This window comes from Notolepis coatsorum (assembly GCF_963971535.1).
Source record: "Notolepis coatsorum genome assembly, chromosome: 18".
Lineage (NCBI taxonomy): Eukaryota > Metazoa > Chordata > Actinopteri > Aulopiformes > Paralepididae > Notolepis > Notolepis coatsorum.
Genome location: NC_140182.1, coordinates 53,146,023 through 53,162,421, shown reverse-complemented (window position 1 = coordinate 53,162,421; position 16,399 = coordinate 53,146,023). Strand labels below are relative to the sequence as shown.

At 44.4% G+C, this 16,399-nt stretch overlaps 1 protein-coding gene across 1 annotated transcript in view; it reads right to left on the bottom strand.

Moving 5' to 3' along the window:
• Nucleotides 1–384: 384 nt before the first annotated feature.
• Nucleotides 385–16,399, bottom strand: part of LOC311245364 (neuron navigator 2-like) — a gene marked incomplete at its 5' end in the record, with an annotated part of 206,362 nt that continues 190,347 nt past the window's right edge. Inside the window, one exon of the mRNA XM_084335207.1 lies at nucleotides 385–1,336. Coding sequence (XP_084191333.1) covers nucleotides 1,235–1,336 — 102 coding nt within the window. The 3' untranslated portion in view covers nucleotides 385–1,234. The remainder of the gene's footprint in view (nucleotides 1,337–16,399) is intronic.

Below are 16,399 nucleotides of genomic sequence, written 5' to 3'. Positions count from 1 at the left end.
ACTTACCCCCCACAGTCAGATCATCTGGGAGAGTGGAGGCTATCACATGCTTCCTCCGACACACGTCCAGCCAATCAACCGCTTCTTTTCACCTGGCAGCGCGGATCCTCCCTGAGAGGGCGTAGCGTGTGGAAGGATCACACTATCCCACTCAGGTCCTATCCGCGCTTAGCAGGCGCCCCGACCGAACTGTAGGAGTCGCTGTTTACAACGACCCGGACCCACCCCGCCAGCTTCTCCCACCCTCTAATACAGCCAATTGTATTAGTGTGAACGGCCAGCCAAGCTGGTGACAACCCCGGAGCTGTGAGCTGGATTCGAACCAGCTCACAGCTCCGGGGTTGGTGACGAACGCAATCTCCGCTACGCCACCTAACCGCCCACGACAAGAGCTGTTTCTGTACAGATCCCAACATCAGTTCAGCTCAGTTCACATGAGATCTGATATAGTTCAATCCAATTCTGCTCTGCTCAGCTCAACTCAAGTTCAGTTCCGTTAAGTTGAGCTGACCTCAGTTCAGCTAAAACCTGAGACAGCTTGTCACTCTGTAATGTGACAAAACAAGGTCAGTACCCTGGTTTGATTGGCGCATGCAGTAGCTCTCTGAGATGTGACTGGCACAAGGGCTTTACAGCCTATGATATGAATAGAAAGCCAGATGTGCCATTTTGGAATTGGAAATGAAAGACCAATCAGACTGAGTCATGACTTAACTCAGCAGCCACACTTTGATTGGTTGACAGCTCACTTGTGCAGGATGTGTGTGTTCTGCTCTTCAACTCTCTAAGATGAAGCGGTGAAGCACACACTTTAATTTCACATCCAAGCTCTCATCTGCGCAAATTTTGCGGCAACCATCACTTCAATTAATTAATTAACATTGAATGTCCATCTTAAATGGAAGTGGAATTAAATAGTAGCTCAAAAAAGTGCATTCAGGAAGCAGTAAACAAACAAAAAAAAGGATTACATGAAGAATTAAAAAAAGGTGTCTTTAGCTCCTTGTTCCGCGGACGTAGATGGGTCCAGATAACATGGCACACATTTGCCCTGTCCTTACATTATGCGCTTGGTTACTGAACACACTGCATAGTTCCAGATGAAATGTAATTCCATTCACTCAGCCTTCTCTAACCTTCGCTGTTTTATCTATTACTATTATCTAAGCGTCCAGTTTCAGCAAGAAAACCCTTTTTGCAAAGCTACCGAACTCTTCGCAACATCCCATAATAATCAGAGCGCCGACTCCAGGGACGGTTCTGATGCCGTCTCGTCATGGTGACCATTGCTGTGGTAACAGGGGGCGGCCTCTTTAAGCCTCTGCAGCATGTTGACCTGGGCAGGGGGGATAATAGGTAAGAGGTTAGTTTATTAACTGTTAGCTTATCTAATAAAGAAACTACAACATGCTGTAAAAGGCACTTATTCAGGACTTGCTAGTTTTATGGTAATTATACAATAATATTTGTATTTTAATACAATACAACATGACATAGAAAAACAATCACATCTTATCCACATTATTAATGAACAGACAGATGAACCAATAAGGCGGTGTGTCCATAATAGGCTGTATGGTGAAGGCTGAGAAGTGGCTAGAAAACAATTCTCGTTCCCACCTCACCGAATTACACAATTTTCACTCTGGGTGAAAGATAGATTGGTGTAGATTTAGGAACAAAAAGTTCTCCATTGACAAACTAGCCCATTTTGAGCAATCATAATTTTAAAGTCGGGACTAGATCTTTCCTCGCAAACGGATACTTGGTCACAGCAGAGTTTTATTTTACGTAATTGGTGCGAGTTCGGTCACGTGTGTCGTGCACTCGACCAATAGCGATCCGGTGTCAACAAAATCCACAGACTAACGTTACATCAGAACAGGACAAAAATGGACAGAAAACACCTTCTAAAGTTCGCAAAAAGGTTTCTAAACAATGTTATATGCATCTCACGTCCGTTCAGAAAGAACGTGTACAAGATTTTACACAGACACGGTGGGATAGATATAGAAACTGCATCGAACGGTGGCTTAACCTACCAGTCCAGAATCATACCATTGTGGAGACATACAAACATTGTTTAGATCGATTTGTGTCATAAATGTCATGATATATATATGTATATCTGTATGTCGTGTATGTCATAAATGTCATGATGAATTGAAAACGGGGGACCCTGATTAGATTAGATTGTACTTTATCATTATATTTGCATACAACGAGATTTGGGACTCAAACCTAAGGTGCAGTAATAAAATCACAAGTAATAAAAGAGAAGCATAAAATCCTATACAGAAACATTAAATGCTATACAATAAGACAAAGTTAGTCCTGTACAATATACAAAATAACAACAATATACAGAATAGCAATACACAAATAACAATCACAGTGTCAAACGGTAGTGGGTGGGTATTGCACTGTGGATATTGCACATCAGGATGTTGCACAGTGTGGGAGGTGAATTACCCTAGACCAGTCTACCTTTGATGGTCTTAGCAAATATGTGTGTCACCTGTATGGCCAGCCATCAGTTAAGAATGTGAATGATGCCAGATATAAAGCATTCTGCATGGCATCATCGGCTTTGCCAGAACTCTCTATGCCCCCGACACGTGGTGCATTGTACCAACACTGCAAAAGGGCAAATTACCAAGCAGCTATAATGAGACATTCATGTGTGCCCCTTTACCTGTTGGCAATGGGTGGCATGTCAAGGATGGGGAGTTAACAGTGACAGTGACTATATATACAAAGGGATTCAACCAGTGGCTGACAAGGTACAGGCCATTGTAAATGCCCCACAGCCGACTGACCAGACACAGTTAAAGTCTTTTCTGGGCATGCTAAACTATTATCACAAGTTCCTGCCAAATGTGTCGACCATATTGGAGCCACTACACAAGCTTTTGAGAAAAGAGATCCCATGGAGATGGGGAAAATGTCAGACCCAGGCATTTGAGGAGGCAAAAAAGTGCCTCCAGTCTGAAACATTATTAGTGCACTTTGATGAGACAAAGCCGCTCTACTTGGCTTGTGATGCATCACCTTATGGCGTCGGAGCAGTATTATCACACCGGTTTCCAGATGGCTCCGACAGGCCAATCGGATACATGTCACGGTCACTGTCATCAGCAGAACGGGGCTATTCACAGCTAGAGAAAGAGGCGCTGTCTATCATTTTTGGTCTAAAGAAATTCCACCAGTATCTGTTTGGAAAACACTGCACTATTGCGACGGATCACAAACCACTACTAGGCCTTTTGGGAGAGAGTAAGGGCATCCCACAGCTCGCGGCAGCCAGAATGCAAAGATGGGCATTAATTTTAGCCGCCTATGAGTACACCTTGGAGTATAAGGAGGGCTCAAAAAACGGGAATGCAGACGCACTGAGCAGACTCCCACTGCCCATAAAGCCCGGAAATGTACCACAGGAGGAAGAGGTGGTGCTGCTTATGGAGCATATGAATGGTACACCACTGCAGGTAAAAAACATCCGAGACTGGACTCGTCGGGACCCTATCCTGTCCAGGGTCCACCAGTGGTTGTTGCAGGGCTCCTGGCCCTCACAGAGCACAGACCCAGAAATACAGCCTTACACGAGACGACAATATGAACTGAGTATGGAGGACGGGTGCATCCTGTGGGGAAGTAGAGTGATAATACCACCACAAGGAAGACAGACTATGATCAAGGAGCTTCATGAGGCTCATCTAGGGGTCTCAAGAATGAAAACATTGGCCCGCAGTTATGTGTGGTGGCCAAACATGGATGCAGATTTAGAGTCAGCAGTGCGCAGTTGTCATTTGTGTCAGTTGAACCAAGCCGCCCCAGCAGCAGCACCTTTACACCCGTGGGAGTGGCCAGACCAACCGTGGATGAGGCTGCATGTGGATCTTTGTGGGCCAGTATATGGAAAGATGTTTCTAATAGTCATTGACGCCTATTCAAAGTGGATTGAGGCTCACCCAATGCAGTCTATTACTTCATCCATGACAGTGGAGAAATTGAGGAGCATTTTTGCCACCCATGGAATCCCAGCAGTCCTGGTTAGTGATAATGGACCAAGTCTGGTTAGTGCAGAGTTCAAACACTTCCTAAGAAAAAACGGCATAAAGCATGTGACAACAGCACCATACCATCCATCTTCGAATGGCTGTGCTGAGCGTGCAGTGCGGGTGTTCAATTCCCCGACTAGTTAGTATAGTGGTCAGTATCCCCGCCTGTCACGCGGGAGACCGGGGTTCAATTCCCCGACTGGGAGCCAGTTGTGGGAGCTATTAACTATTTTTACATTTATTTGTTATGTGATTTTGTAGTATCAATTTGTTTACGGCCATATTATTTAAGTTATTATGAGTCGCAGCTAAATGCTTTTACTTTGAAGGGGTTCTGGGCAATTGGGAAGCACAGCTGGGTGTATTTAGGTAATTAGAGGCAATAGCACAGTGGGCATCAGGGAAGGTATATGGTTTTTATCAGTGTCAGGAGATCATATAGAATCAAAAATTATGTTTGATTCTATATGATCTCCTGACACTGATAAAAACCATATCCAAACCAGATCCAAAATAATCAACTCCCACTTTAGTAAAAGGAGCCTTGTCTGGCACAACTCGCTCTTCAGGCAGGTCTGCCATCTTCTGTTCCCCAAGTTTTCCTCTGTGCCGTCTACACACCATGCACTCTGTAATAGTCTTCCTTGCAGCTGAATTGGCATTGATTATCCAATACCTCTGTCGAAGTCTGTACAACATGTGGTTCCTCCCAGCGTGTCCTAGTTGTTGATGGATATGACGTAAAATGAGCTGGGAGACATGCAGGTCTTTGGAAAGAATGACAGGGTGCTTGGTTTCTGATGGTAATGCAGACCTGTTCAAACGACCACCAACTCTGAGGATGTTGTCCTCCAGTATGGGGTCTAGCTTGTACAGTGGGCTGTCCTTGGAGACGATATTTAAGCCATGTTTGAGGGAGGCAATTTCACTCTTGAACCTGTGTTTCTGAACAAAACAAATTATTGCCTTTTCTGCTTCATCACAATCGTCTGGAGTCAAATGTTTTCCACAGAGTGTGGCTTTGAAGCTCTTGAGTTTCTGTTCAACTGTACTTTTCACTCCAGCATCTTTGTCGTCTTCGGTAGCTTTAAGTTCCTTTCTTTTTTTACTCAGAAGCAACAGAAGTCCTTTAAGTTCAAGGAACCAGGCAACAGACGTTTTAAGCTTCTTCCAAGATGAGAAGTAGCTGATGAGATGGTCTGTTGGATTTTCTGAATCCTTAACAATGGCATTCACTGCCGCTTCTCTTTTGACCTCCGGGTCATCAATGGGAATCACTGAATCCATTTCCAGTGTAGGCCACTCATTTTCAGGCAAATACAGGAAATCTGGGCCTTTAATCCATTTTCCGTGTGCGAGAAATTCTTCAGCTCTCAATCCACGTGATGCTTCATCAGCAGGATTGACCTTGGAGCCCACATACTTCCACTGGTCAACATCTGTAGCTTCTCTGATTACAGTGACTCTGTTGGCAACAAACGTATGAAAACGTCTGGTTTCATTGGAGATGTATTTGATGACAGTCGTGCTATCGGTCCAAAACACTGACTTCTCCAGTGGCCACTGTAGTTCCCTTTGAAGCATGCCATCCATTCGGACAGCAAGGACTGCTGCTGTGAGTTCCAAACGAGGAATGGTGATGTGCTTCAGAGGTGCAACTCTGGCCTTTCCGGCAAGAAATGAAACATGCACCTTATCGTCTCTATCTTTATCCTTCAGTCTCAGGTACGATACTGTACCATAACCAGCTTCACTGGCATCAGCAAAATTATGAATTTGTGCTGTCACAGATGTTTCAAAGTTCAGGGTTTTGATACAGCGTTCCACCTTGAATACACTCATCCTTTGGAGGTCGCTCAGCCAATCAGACCACTGTGGAGAAGTTCATCACACTTCAGGTTTTGCCGGCAAAGCTCCTGCAACAGTAACTTGGCTGGCATTGTAAAAGGAGCCAAAAATCCTATAGGGTCATACAGAGAGCTGACCACCGACAAGATACCTCTCCTGGTTTGTGGGCGTGGCTGTAATGAAGTCCTAAAGCTGAACTGGTCGGACTCAACGCACCATTGCAGTCCAAGTGCTCTTTCCATAGGCAGGTGATCTTTGTCCAAATCCAGCTCTTTCATCTCTGCTGCTCTGATGTCACCTGGGATCGATGACAAAACATAACGGCTGGTTGTCACCCATTTTTGAAGGCTGAATCCTCCCTGACTACAGAGCAGAGTCAAATCCTTTACAAGCTTAATTGCATCTCCCTCCGAGGATGTAGACTTCAGGCAGTCGTCTACATAAAAGTTGTGATTGACTGTTTTGATCACTTCAGGAGGGAAGTGAGTTGCATTGTCCTCTGCAGTTCGCCTCAAGGCGTAATTGGCGCAACTGGGGGACGAAACAGCTCCAAACAAATGTACCCTCATTCGATATTCCCTTGGTTCCTGGTCAGTGTTGCCCTGAGGCCACCAAAGAAAGCGAAGAAAGTTCACATGTTTATCAGGCACCCGCACCTGATGAAACATGGCCTTGATGTCAGCCATGATTGCGACAGGCTCTTTCCTGAAGCGAATGAGGACCCCCATAAGAGTGTTGGTGAGATCGGGGCCCTGCAAGAGCTGACAGTTCAGAGATGTTCCTTTGAATGAGGCTCCACAGTCATATACAACCCTCAGATTTCCTTTGGTGGGGTGATGTACTCCATGGTGGGGAATGTACCACACTTTTCCCTCATCTTGTTCCAGCTGTTCAATGGGTACAACTTCAGCATAACCTTGAACCAGCATATCATTGATACATGAGGTGTACTCCTCTTTAAACTTGATGTTCTTTTCAAATTTCCTTTTCAGGCCTTGAAGTCGCTGCTCTGCAACACAGCGATTATTTGGCAAGACCGGTTCCTCTTCTCTGAAAGGTAAGTCAATGTAATAATGTCCATCTTTCAACTCTGTTGTTCTTCTCATTATCTTCATGAATTGAATGTCCTCCCTTGACATTTCCAATGACCCCTCTGATGTTTTTTCATTAAAATCATGGTTGTATTGCTTCATGAGCATTTCTTCCAGATGTTCCACACATATTCGATTTGTTGTGACAACAGAGCAGCCAGTCTTAACTCTGCTGTTACTTCCACTCCTAAGTGGTCCATTTATGACCCAGCCGACTCTTGTTCTGACTGCATATGGTCCTTCACCTTGGCTGTTGATCAGCTCCCATGGTTCCATTACTTTTGCTGCATCAGTTCCGATGAGCAAATCCACATCTGCATTCAAGTCGTGCAGCTTTATGTTACTCAAGTAAGACCATTTTTCCACATCATCCTGACGTGGAATGTTCACACGTGACACTGGCATAGCTCTTTGGGTTAAGACATTGGGCAATTCAATAAAATCCTCCTTATCTATGCCAGACACTTCCAAGTGAGACAATACATTGGTGCTCACAATTTTCTCTTGCCCCATTGTTCGTAATAGAATATTGGCTGGCTTGCCACTTAGCCCCAGTCTCTTTGCCAGGTTATGAGTGCAAAAAGTACTGGAACTTCCGGGATCCAAGAATGCATATGTCTGCACAACTCTGTCAGTCACTTGGCTTTTCACTTGAACTGCAACAATCGAAAACACAGCATTGTCCTCATCTCCGGCCCCTATACGGCCACATGTTTGAGACTGAACAGATGTTACACTCAGATGGCTCACAGGCTCTTCTGCCTTATTAAAAGGTGTACTTATACCCTTCTGCTCAATGTGTAGGACTGATGGATGCTTTTGCTGACACACACTGCAATCCAATCGACTCCTGCAGTCTTTGCTTATGTGTCCCACTTTCAAGCAACCAAAACAAATTCCATGCTCCTTTATGAAATGGATTTTGTCCTTTTGTATCTTTAACTTAAACTGTGAGCATTTTTCAAGTGAGTGGCTTGTTCGTTGGCAGAATAAACAGCATTTGATGTGACTTTGGGCAGAGAAGGACTTGATCTTATTATCCATGTACCTTTTGTTGTTTCCTTCTTTCATTGCAGTGACACTGGTGGCAAAGGTGCTCTGTTTCCTTTGCCTTGGTTGACTGTCAATGGGGGGTTTGTTGCGGCTGGTACATTTTGAATCCTGAATATTTCCAAACAGTGGATCAGAGACAATTCTAACTTGTTTTTCAACAAAGTTCACAAGGTCAATAAATAGTGCTCTGCAACCACGTTGCTCCTGCAAATCACATGCGACGTTCCTCCATTTCTCCCTCAGCTTATAAGGAAGCTTCATCACAATGTTCCTGAGGTTTGATGGCATGTCCAACTCATTCATTTGCATGATTCTCTGTGTTAAATTAGAGCATTCTCGCAAGAACAGAGAAAATGATTGTAATGACTTTACATCTTCATCTTTAACCAGAGGCCAGCTATCAATTTTGTCCATATAAGCAGAAGCAATTTTGTATTCATTTCCAAAATGTTCAGCAAGCAGGGATTTAGCGCGTTGATATCCCTGAACAGAGGGTAGGTGCTGACAGCTTTTCACCAGGTCTCTTGGTTGTCCCCTGGTGTACTGCTCTAAAAAGTGTAAACAATCACTTGCATTGTCAGTTTTAACCTCAACACAATTTTCAAAGGATCTGATGAAGGAATGATACTGAAGAGGATCACCATCAAATATGGCTATATTTCTCACTGGTAGAGAAGATGCCAAATTTAGCTGTACCAACATTGTAGTGATGTCAGTTTGGCGTTGCATGATATTCACAATGTCATTTTGGGTGTCATTATTGCATGCCATATTCAGGGAGGATGCTCGTCCTGTCTGTTGAGCATCATGAACCACTTGTGTTGGTGCCTGAGTGTATAGTGGTCTGAGGTCCGTCTGTAATGCTGCCATTTGTTTAGGCCTGACAGTCTGTGATGCATCTTTAAACCCGATGGTCTGTGATGGTCCTTTGGGCCTTACAGTGACAGCCTGGGCCTCAGGATGCAATTCATTTTGCATGTTATTTCCCTGCGGGACAAATTGACCAGCTTGAGGATTGAGTTGGCCTGTCATTCTTTGAGCCATATTCCTGTCCAGATACGAGTTCATTCCATCCGACCTTTTAGAGTTACATTTTGAATTGGTTTCCAGCACATTGATTTTCGCATTGGCTGCAGCTAGGTCAGTTTCCAGAGCAAACTGTTCCTTTTCCTTCCTTAGTTCCTCCTGCTTTGCCCTTAGTTCCTCCTGCTTTGCCTCCAACTCATGTTTCCTTTTTAAGGCTTTCATCCGCTCTAGTAGTGATGCTTTGTCAGCCTCCGCCTTTAGCCTGGTAGACGCGGTGGATGATGTCTTTGATACACTGGAGTGTGGCTTTTGTTGCTTTTCATTTGTACATGAAATGTTAGAGGCACTGTCCTCAGGATTGATATCATCAATAACAACACTTTGTTTAGATTGAGCCTCATCATCATCTTCATTTGTTTCAACAACATCATTAGTTTCATTGTCAATATTTGCATTTGATTCCACCTGAGGGTGCCCAGCAGCAGACAACCAAACCCTTACATCCTCTGTGAAATTACAAAATTTCATTATTGTTGCATTGAAACATGTATTTTGCCTTTTAACCTCTTCCTCAGGCAAATCCATATTTATGAAAGACTCATGCATGTCCTTAGCGTCCTCATAACAATTGATGAAGTTACTCAAATGAGCTTGCACATAGTTCACATTGTCAGTAGATTTCAGCAAGGTACGTATTGGTTCAATGTATTTCTTGGCCTGTTTGATTTTTGCAGACCTCTTTTCTTGGCATGTTTGCATGTAAAATGCCAACCCTTTTGCGGTAAACTTGATGCCCCGTTTTACAGAGGGCTTGGGCGGAGCAACATTCTCCACACTTGCAACGTTTGAACCAACCACAGGCGTTGTCTCATATGTCCCAACCAGCTGCTCCATACTGTCTGATTGGTTCATACAGCCAACTTCACGTCGGAGATTTATGAATGAATGTCTTTACAATGAAGTTCAACAACTCCCAATATTCATCAACATCATTTAGCGTCGCGAGACAATAATTCAGTCACTCCAATAAGTTTGCCTTTTTCCAATAAAGCTGACGGATTATTCTTCACATACCAATGATGTTGTTTTGTTCGAGTGCGACGTCCATTAGACCGTGTGGTCCTCCGTTCTCCGATCGTGTCTTTAACAGGTCGTTGATCCAAAGCAATTCAAGCTTCACAAAAGTCACTGATCATAGTCTTCGATCTCCAGACCAAACGCTGGAGCGCCAGCATCCATGTCCTCTGATGAATGATCCTCCGTTTGAGCGTGGTGTTTCCATGTCCAAAACGTCCAACGGCAAAAATCCAAAACAACGATAAAAAGTGTCCGCTTCAATAAGGAACGGTTTTTACTTTATGTAGTGGCTATTTGTCAACAACAACTAATAAAAACTAAAAAGCCACTGAAGCACCAGGGCAGCGAATCTCACGCAGATCAGGAAGTCCATTGTCCAGACAGCATTTGACAGTTTTGTGGCGTTTATTGTCTGTTAATCAAAGAATACAGAAAAATTATGTTTGATTCTATATGATCTCCTGACACTGATAAAAACCATATACCTTCCCTGATGCCCACTGTGCTATTGCCTCTAATTACCTAAATACACCCAGCTGTGCTTCCCAATTGCCCAGAACCCCTTCAAAGTAAAAGCATTTAGCTGCGACTCATAATAACTTAAATAATATGGCCGTAAACAAATTGATACTACAAAATCACATAACAAATAAATGTAAAAATAGTTAATAGCTCCCACAGAGGGCATCAAGAAGATGGGGGAGGGTAGTGTGGAGACAAAGCTATCCAGGTTCTTGTTTAAGTACCGATCAACCCCTCAGACCACAACCGGAGCTACGCCACCTGAGCTACTCATGAACCGGAGAATAAGAACTCAGTTGGATCTAGTGCGTCCTTCACTAGCGAATAGAGTTGGACTAAATCAGGACAAACAAAAAGAGCAGCATGACAAGCATGTGTAACGGGGAAGTCCGTGGGTATGTCCACAGTCACTGAAACAGGTGTGTTGACGGGTGACTGTGGCAGTGCGGGCTGGTAAGTTAAACTCACTTCCTCATAACAGGGTTAACAGACGCATAGGGACGGTAATTAGGAGTGAATTCACTTCTTAGTGCAGCGGCCTGTGTCGTCGCCCGCGGACGCGGGAGCCCCCTGTTCGATTCCTCCTCGGGACATTCTCATTTAACATCAAACACAACGCAGACCCAGTATGATCCGTCACAGTGGTGCCCAGTGACCCGGATGTCCTGAGGGGCGTGAGTTTAGGGAGGTGAGTGTAACGGGGAAGTCCGTGGGTATGTCCACAGTCACTGAAACAGGTGTGTTGACGGGTGACTGTGGCAGTGCGGGCTGGTAAGTTAAACTCACTTCCTCATAACAGGGTTAACAGACCCATAGGGACGGTAATTAGGAGTGAATTCACTTCTTAGTGCAGCGGCCTGTGTCGTCGCCCGCGGACGCGGGAGCCCCCTGTTCGACTCCCCCTCGGGACATTCTCATTTAACATCAAACACAACGCAGACCCAGTATGATCCGTCACACATGTCAGGGACAGGATGTTCACAGAGTCTGACTCCGTCTATGTGAGAGGGTACTCAGGCCAGAAGTGGATTCCCGCAACACTCACAGAGAGGACCGGTCCAGTGTCTTGGAGGGTGACACAAAAGGACGGCAAGTTGGTGAGACGTCATCAGGATCAGATGCGTCCATGTTATGATCAAAACACCACGCCAGCAAGTCTACCGGAGAGCTTTTCACCACAAGAAGCAGTCCATCCAGGGTCAGAGACTCCTGCACCTGAGGCAGTCGTGTTGAGGCCTCCGGAACCTCCTGCACCCGAGGCAGTCGTGCTGAGGCCTCCGGAACCGGGTCCAGGAATAGGACGTCGTTATCCAGGTAGAGTTAGGCAGGCACCCACTTATTTTAATGCAGGGGCAGAATAATCCCCTTGGGTGTCTGGAGGAGGGGCAGTCTACCCCCTACCTTGTAGCTGAGATTAAGCTTAAAAAATGTATACCAATGATATTTCAAGACTATGGGGGAAGGGATTGTTATAATGGGGGTTCACCGGGTTACGTCAGTCAGACCTTCACCTGCAGTGTTCTATGAGACACACCTACTTAGTAGTATAATGGGTAGTATAATGAGTAACAGCTGTGTGTTGCACTGGACCTGTATTGCTTTTGACAGCGTGAAATAAACATCACAAAAGAACATTTGGACTGGACCTTTACATTATTACAGTTGTAAACAAGGACAATTTGAGACAGGAAGATGTTCATGTGTGTCTGCAAAACTGCCATGTACAGATCTTTGTCAATGCCAAAACTGTGCAAATGTTTCTAAGGAAACCGAAGATAGGGCTACATGGGATGATGACTCAGATGATAGTGGTGAGGATGATTAACATCAGTGTTGCCTGGGAAGTGTGGTGGTGGATGAGGGTGTGTACTGGGTTGGGATGTATAGGGCGAGGGGATTAGGATTATACAGTAGTAGTGTGATTTGTTTGTATTTGTTGAGATCAGTTTGACACTGATCTCTCCACACACCTCACTGTTTACTAATTTTACTCTGTATTGTATATATGTATATTGAATAGGGGTGTAACGATGCATTGATTAATCGAAATGCATCGATTCTAATGTGTTCGATTCGATGCATCGATTTGAATATGTTAGAATAGATTATAATCGAAATTAATCAAAATAATTTTTTTTTTTTAATGTTTTTTTTGTGTGTGTATTGTTTTTATTGACCTATAGTCCATTCATGCTGAGTGAATCAGTTCCCCCAGCCACATTTGTGTATTCAAATTTTTTTTGGGGAATTAACTGGTAGAAAATTAATCGAAAATTAATAAAATCGAATCGTGGTCAAATGAAGAGATTTCATGATGCATTGAATCGTTGCCTGAAGAATCGTAATCAAATCGAATTGTTGTGAGGTCGAATCGTTACACCCCTAATATTGAATATTCCTCTTTACTTACTTACTTTTTTTTACTGTATGAAGCACACTCTCAGGGGCTCATACAGAAACAAGCATTTCATCGTAAAGTACCTGTATTTTATTGTGATAAATAATAAACAAACCTTTTTTTTACCAACTTTTTCCTGTGATTTTTCTCCCATCCCAATTGTTCCTCTCGTGCCAATTCTCCCTCCCCTGTCCTGATCGTTGCTCGCATGTGCCCCCCACTGGCCGGTCGTAGGGAGGATAGAAGCCCATCACATGTCCCCTCCGATACATGTGGAGGCAGCCAGTCACTTCGTTACACTCTCATTGGCGAGGTGTAACATGTGGGAGGCTCACACTGCCCCCGCCATCTCCTGTCTTTTGCTGTGCAGGCGCCCTGACCGACATGTAGGAGTCGCTGTTTTACAACGACCAGATTACCACCCATCGACTCCCCTCCCGCTGACTCTGCCAATTGAGTCAGTATGACGGCCGGCCCAAGCCGGAGGCAACGCTGACAGCCGGATTCGAGACCGGTGTCTCTTGCGTTGGTGACGAGCGCAATGTCCGCTGCGCCACCCAGCCGCCCAATAATAAACAAACTTGAAACTTTAAACGTGTGTTAGTTGTGTATGTATGTGACGAATAAACCTCCGGTCAGTCCTTCATACCAGCGGCCATCAGGCTCCACAACAGTGGGCAGGGACTGCTGCCAGACATCCAACTACAACTACTAGGAACCTAAAAAGGACAATAACACTACCGTATGCATACTGCACCTTATGTGAATACTGTATATTTCAGTTAGTTAGTTAGTTAGTTAATTATATTGACTTGTTACATTGTTTACACTGCTTGTTTTTACTACCTGTACCTCCCCTCCCCTCCCTCATGCTGCTATGATACCGGAATTTCCCCAATGGGACCAATAAAGGAATATCTTATCTTGATTGATTGAAAACTTTATTAACAGATTGCAGAATGGGTACAATACAGTACGGCTCAATACACACAATTGTTAAGGGGATGCAGACCAGAGAAAGTCTTTCGTCTTGTTTACATCAGGGTGCCCCATTTTCAATTCATCATGACATTTATGACATACATGACATACAGATATCATGACATTTATGACACAAATCGATCTCTAAACAATGTTTGTATGTCTCCACAATGGTATGATTCTGGACTGGTAGGTTAAGCCACCGTTCTATGCAGTTTCTATATCTATCCCACCGTGTCTGTGTAAAATCTTGTACACGTTCTTTCTGAATGGACGTGAGATGCATATAACATTGTTTAGAAACCTTTTTGCGAACTTTAGAAGGTGTTTTCTGTCCATTTTCGTCCTGTTCTGATGTAACGTTAGTCTGTGGATTTTGTTGACACCGGATCGACCAATAGCAGCTAGCTCAGCTGAGCCTCAGTCAGACAATGGCGGGGCAATAGCAACATGGGCGTCTCAACAATGATCTATTATCCCGTGGGCTTGGAAGAAAACGAAGACCAGACCTCTGGGCATACTTTAGATATATAGAGCTCGAAGGAGCTACAGAATGTATGGTTGAAAAAAGTGAAACACGAGGAGAGCCCGCTCAGCCCGGGGAGAAATGTGGTCATCGAATTAAGGGTAAAAACACCACTAATCTCAAACGACATCTGAAGACCTTCCACAAGGAAATCCAGGTAAATGTAAAAATGCATTAGCACCATATGACTGAGTGAATTTGTATGGACTAGTATATCATGGAGCCATTTGTGGTGGATTAGCCCGTCTGTTGCTAGCTACTAGCTAGCTAGCCCCCTGATGTTTGCTAACGCTAGCCATGTGACGGCTCACAGGGCCCGGGGTTGGCTCACGAAGTATAAGTACACTTAAACCTAGCTAACGTACTGTGAGCCCGACGGACACAATTAATGACCAACAGATTGTTTAACAGTAGCCTAGGGTGTGACAATGCATCGAAATGCATAGATCCTAAGGTGACAATTCAACTGCATCGATTTGAAAATGTTATAATCTATTAGAATCGCAATTTTAATGTGTGCAGTAGTGCTGCTGTTATTCTCAATGTCCGTTACAGCCAACACTATGCCATACGCTACTGCATCAACGTTATGATTAACAAAGGCATACGTAACGTTGTGTGGCATTAACACATATATTACACTTTAACATTAGTGTGGTATCTTTGACTGTGTATTTCATAACTAATATGTGTGAATAATTAGAGAACCATAATGTAAAAGCCAGGGGTACCTTTCAACAGCAGAATGGATTTTCAGTGCTAAAGTAAGTCAAGTCAAGTCAAGTCAAGAGTTTTATTTGTCACGGCATACAAGTATACAATGAAATGCGGGTGGTCTTGCCCACAACGATGTGCAATACAGTAGTACAACATATATAGAATCCAATAGACAACATTGTGCAATAAACAGGTAACATAGTGGGACATCACGGTATTTGTACATAGTTATTTACAGAGCATGAAGGACATGCTAGGTCCCTTGGTAGTGCAATACACTGTTACTATTCTATTTTTAAAGTGACCTTTCCTTTGTGGCCCTAAGTGTGGGCGTGTGCAGCATGAGTGAGTGCTTTCTCATGTTAAAGTGGCTGCTAGTGTGCGAGCGTGCACAGCGTGTGTGTCGTGTGTGTGCTAATGTGTGCTTGTGTGTGTAGGGTTCAGTGTTCTGTGACCCTCAGTGTTCATTGTTCAAGGCTCTGATGGCCTGGGGGAAGAAGCTGAGCCGAAGCCTCTCTGTCCTAGTAGCTGGTGTTCGCAGGCGTCTGCCTGACCTCAGCAGCTGGAACAGGCTGTTATTGGGGTGGTGAGGGTCTTTCATTATTCTGCAGGCTCTGGATTTGCACCTCTTGTTGTATAGAACCTGCAGGGGAGGTAGTGCAATTACCGTGGTACACTCGGCAGAGCGCACCACTCTCTGTAGGGCCTTCTTGTCATGTGCCGTGCTATTGCCATACCAGGCAGTGATGTTTCCAGTCAAGATGCTCTCTACAGCTCCGGAGTAGAAGGACTGGAGTATCTTCCCCGATACTCTGAACTTCCTTAACTGTCTCAGGTGGTAGAGGCGCTGCTTCGCCTTTTTTACAACTGTGTATGTGTGTTGACCATGTCAGATCCTCTGAGATGTGGACCCCCAGGTACTTAAAGCTGCTCACCCTGTCCACGGTGGCCCCGTTTATCCTCAGTGGTGTGTGTGTCTCCTGCTGTCCTCTCCTATAATCCACGATCAGCTCCTTGGTTTTACCAATGTTCAGGAGCAGGCTGTTGTCCTGGCACCAGCGTTCCAGTACCTCAACCTCCTCCCGGTAGGCCTTCTCGT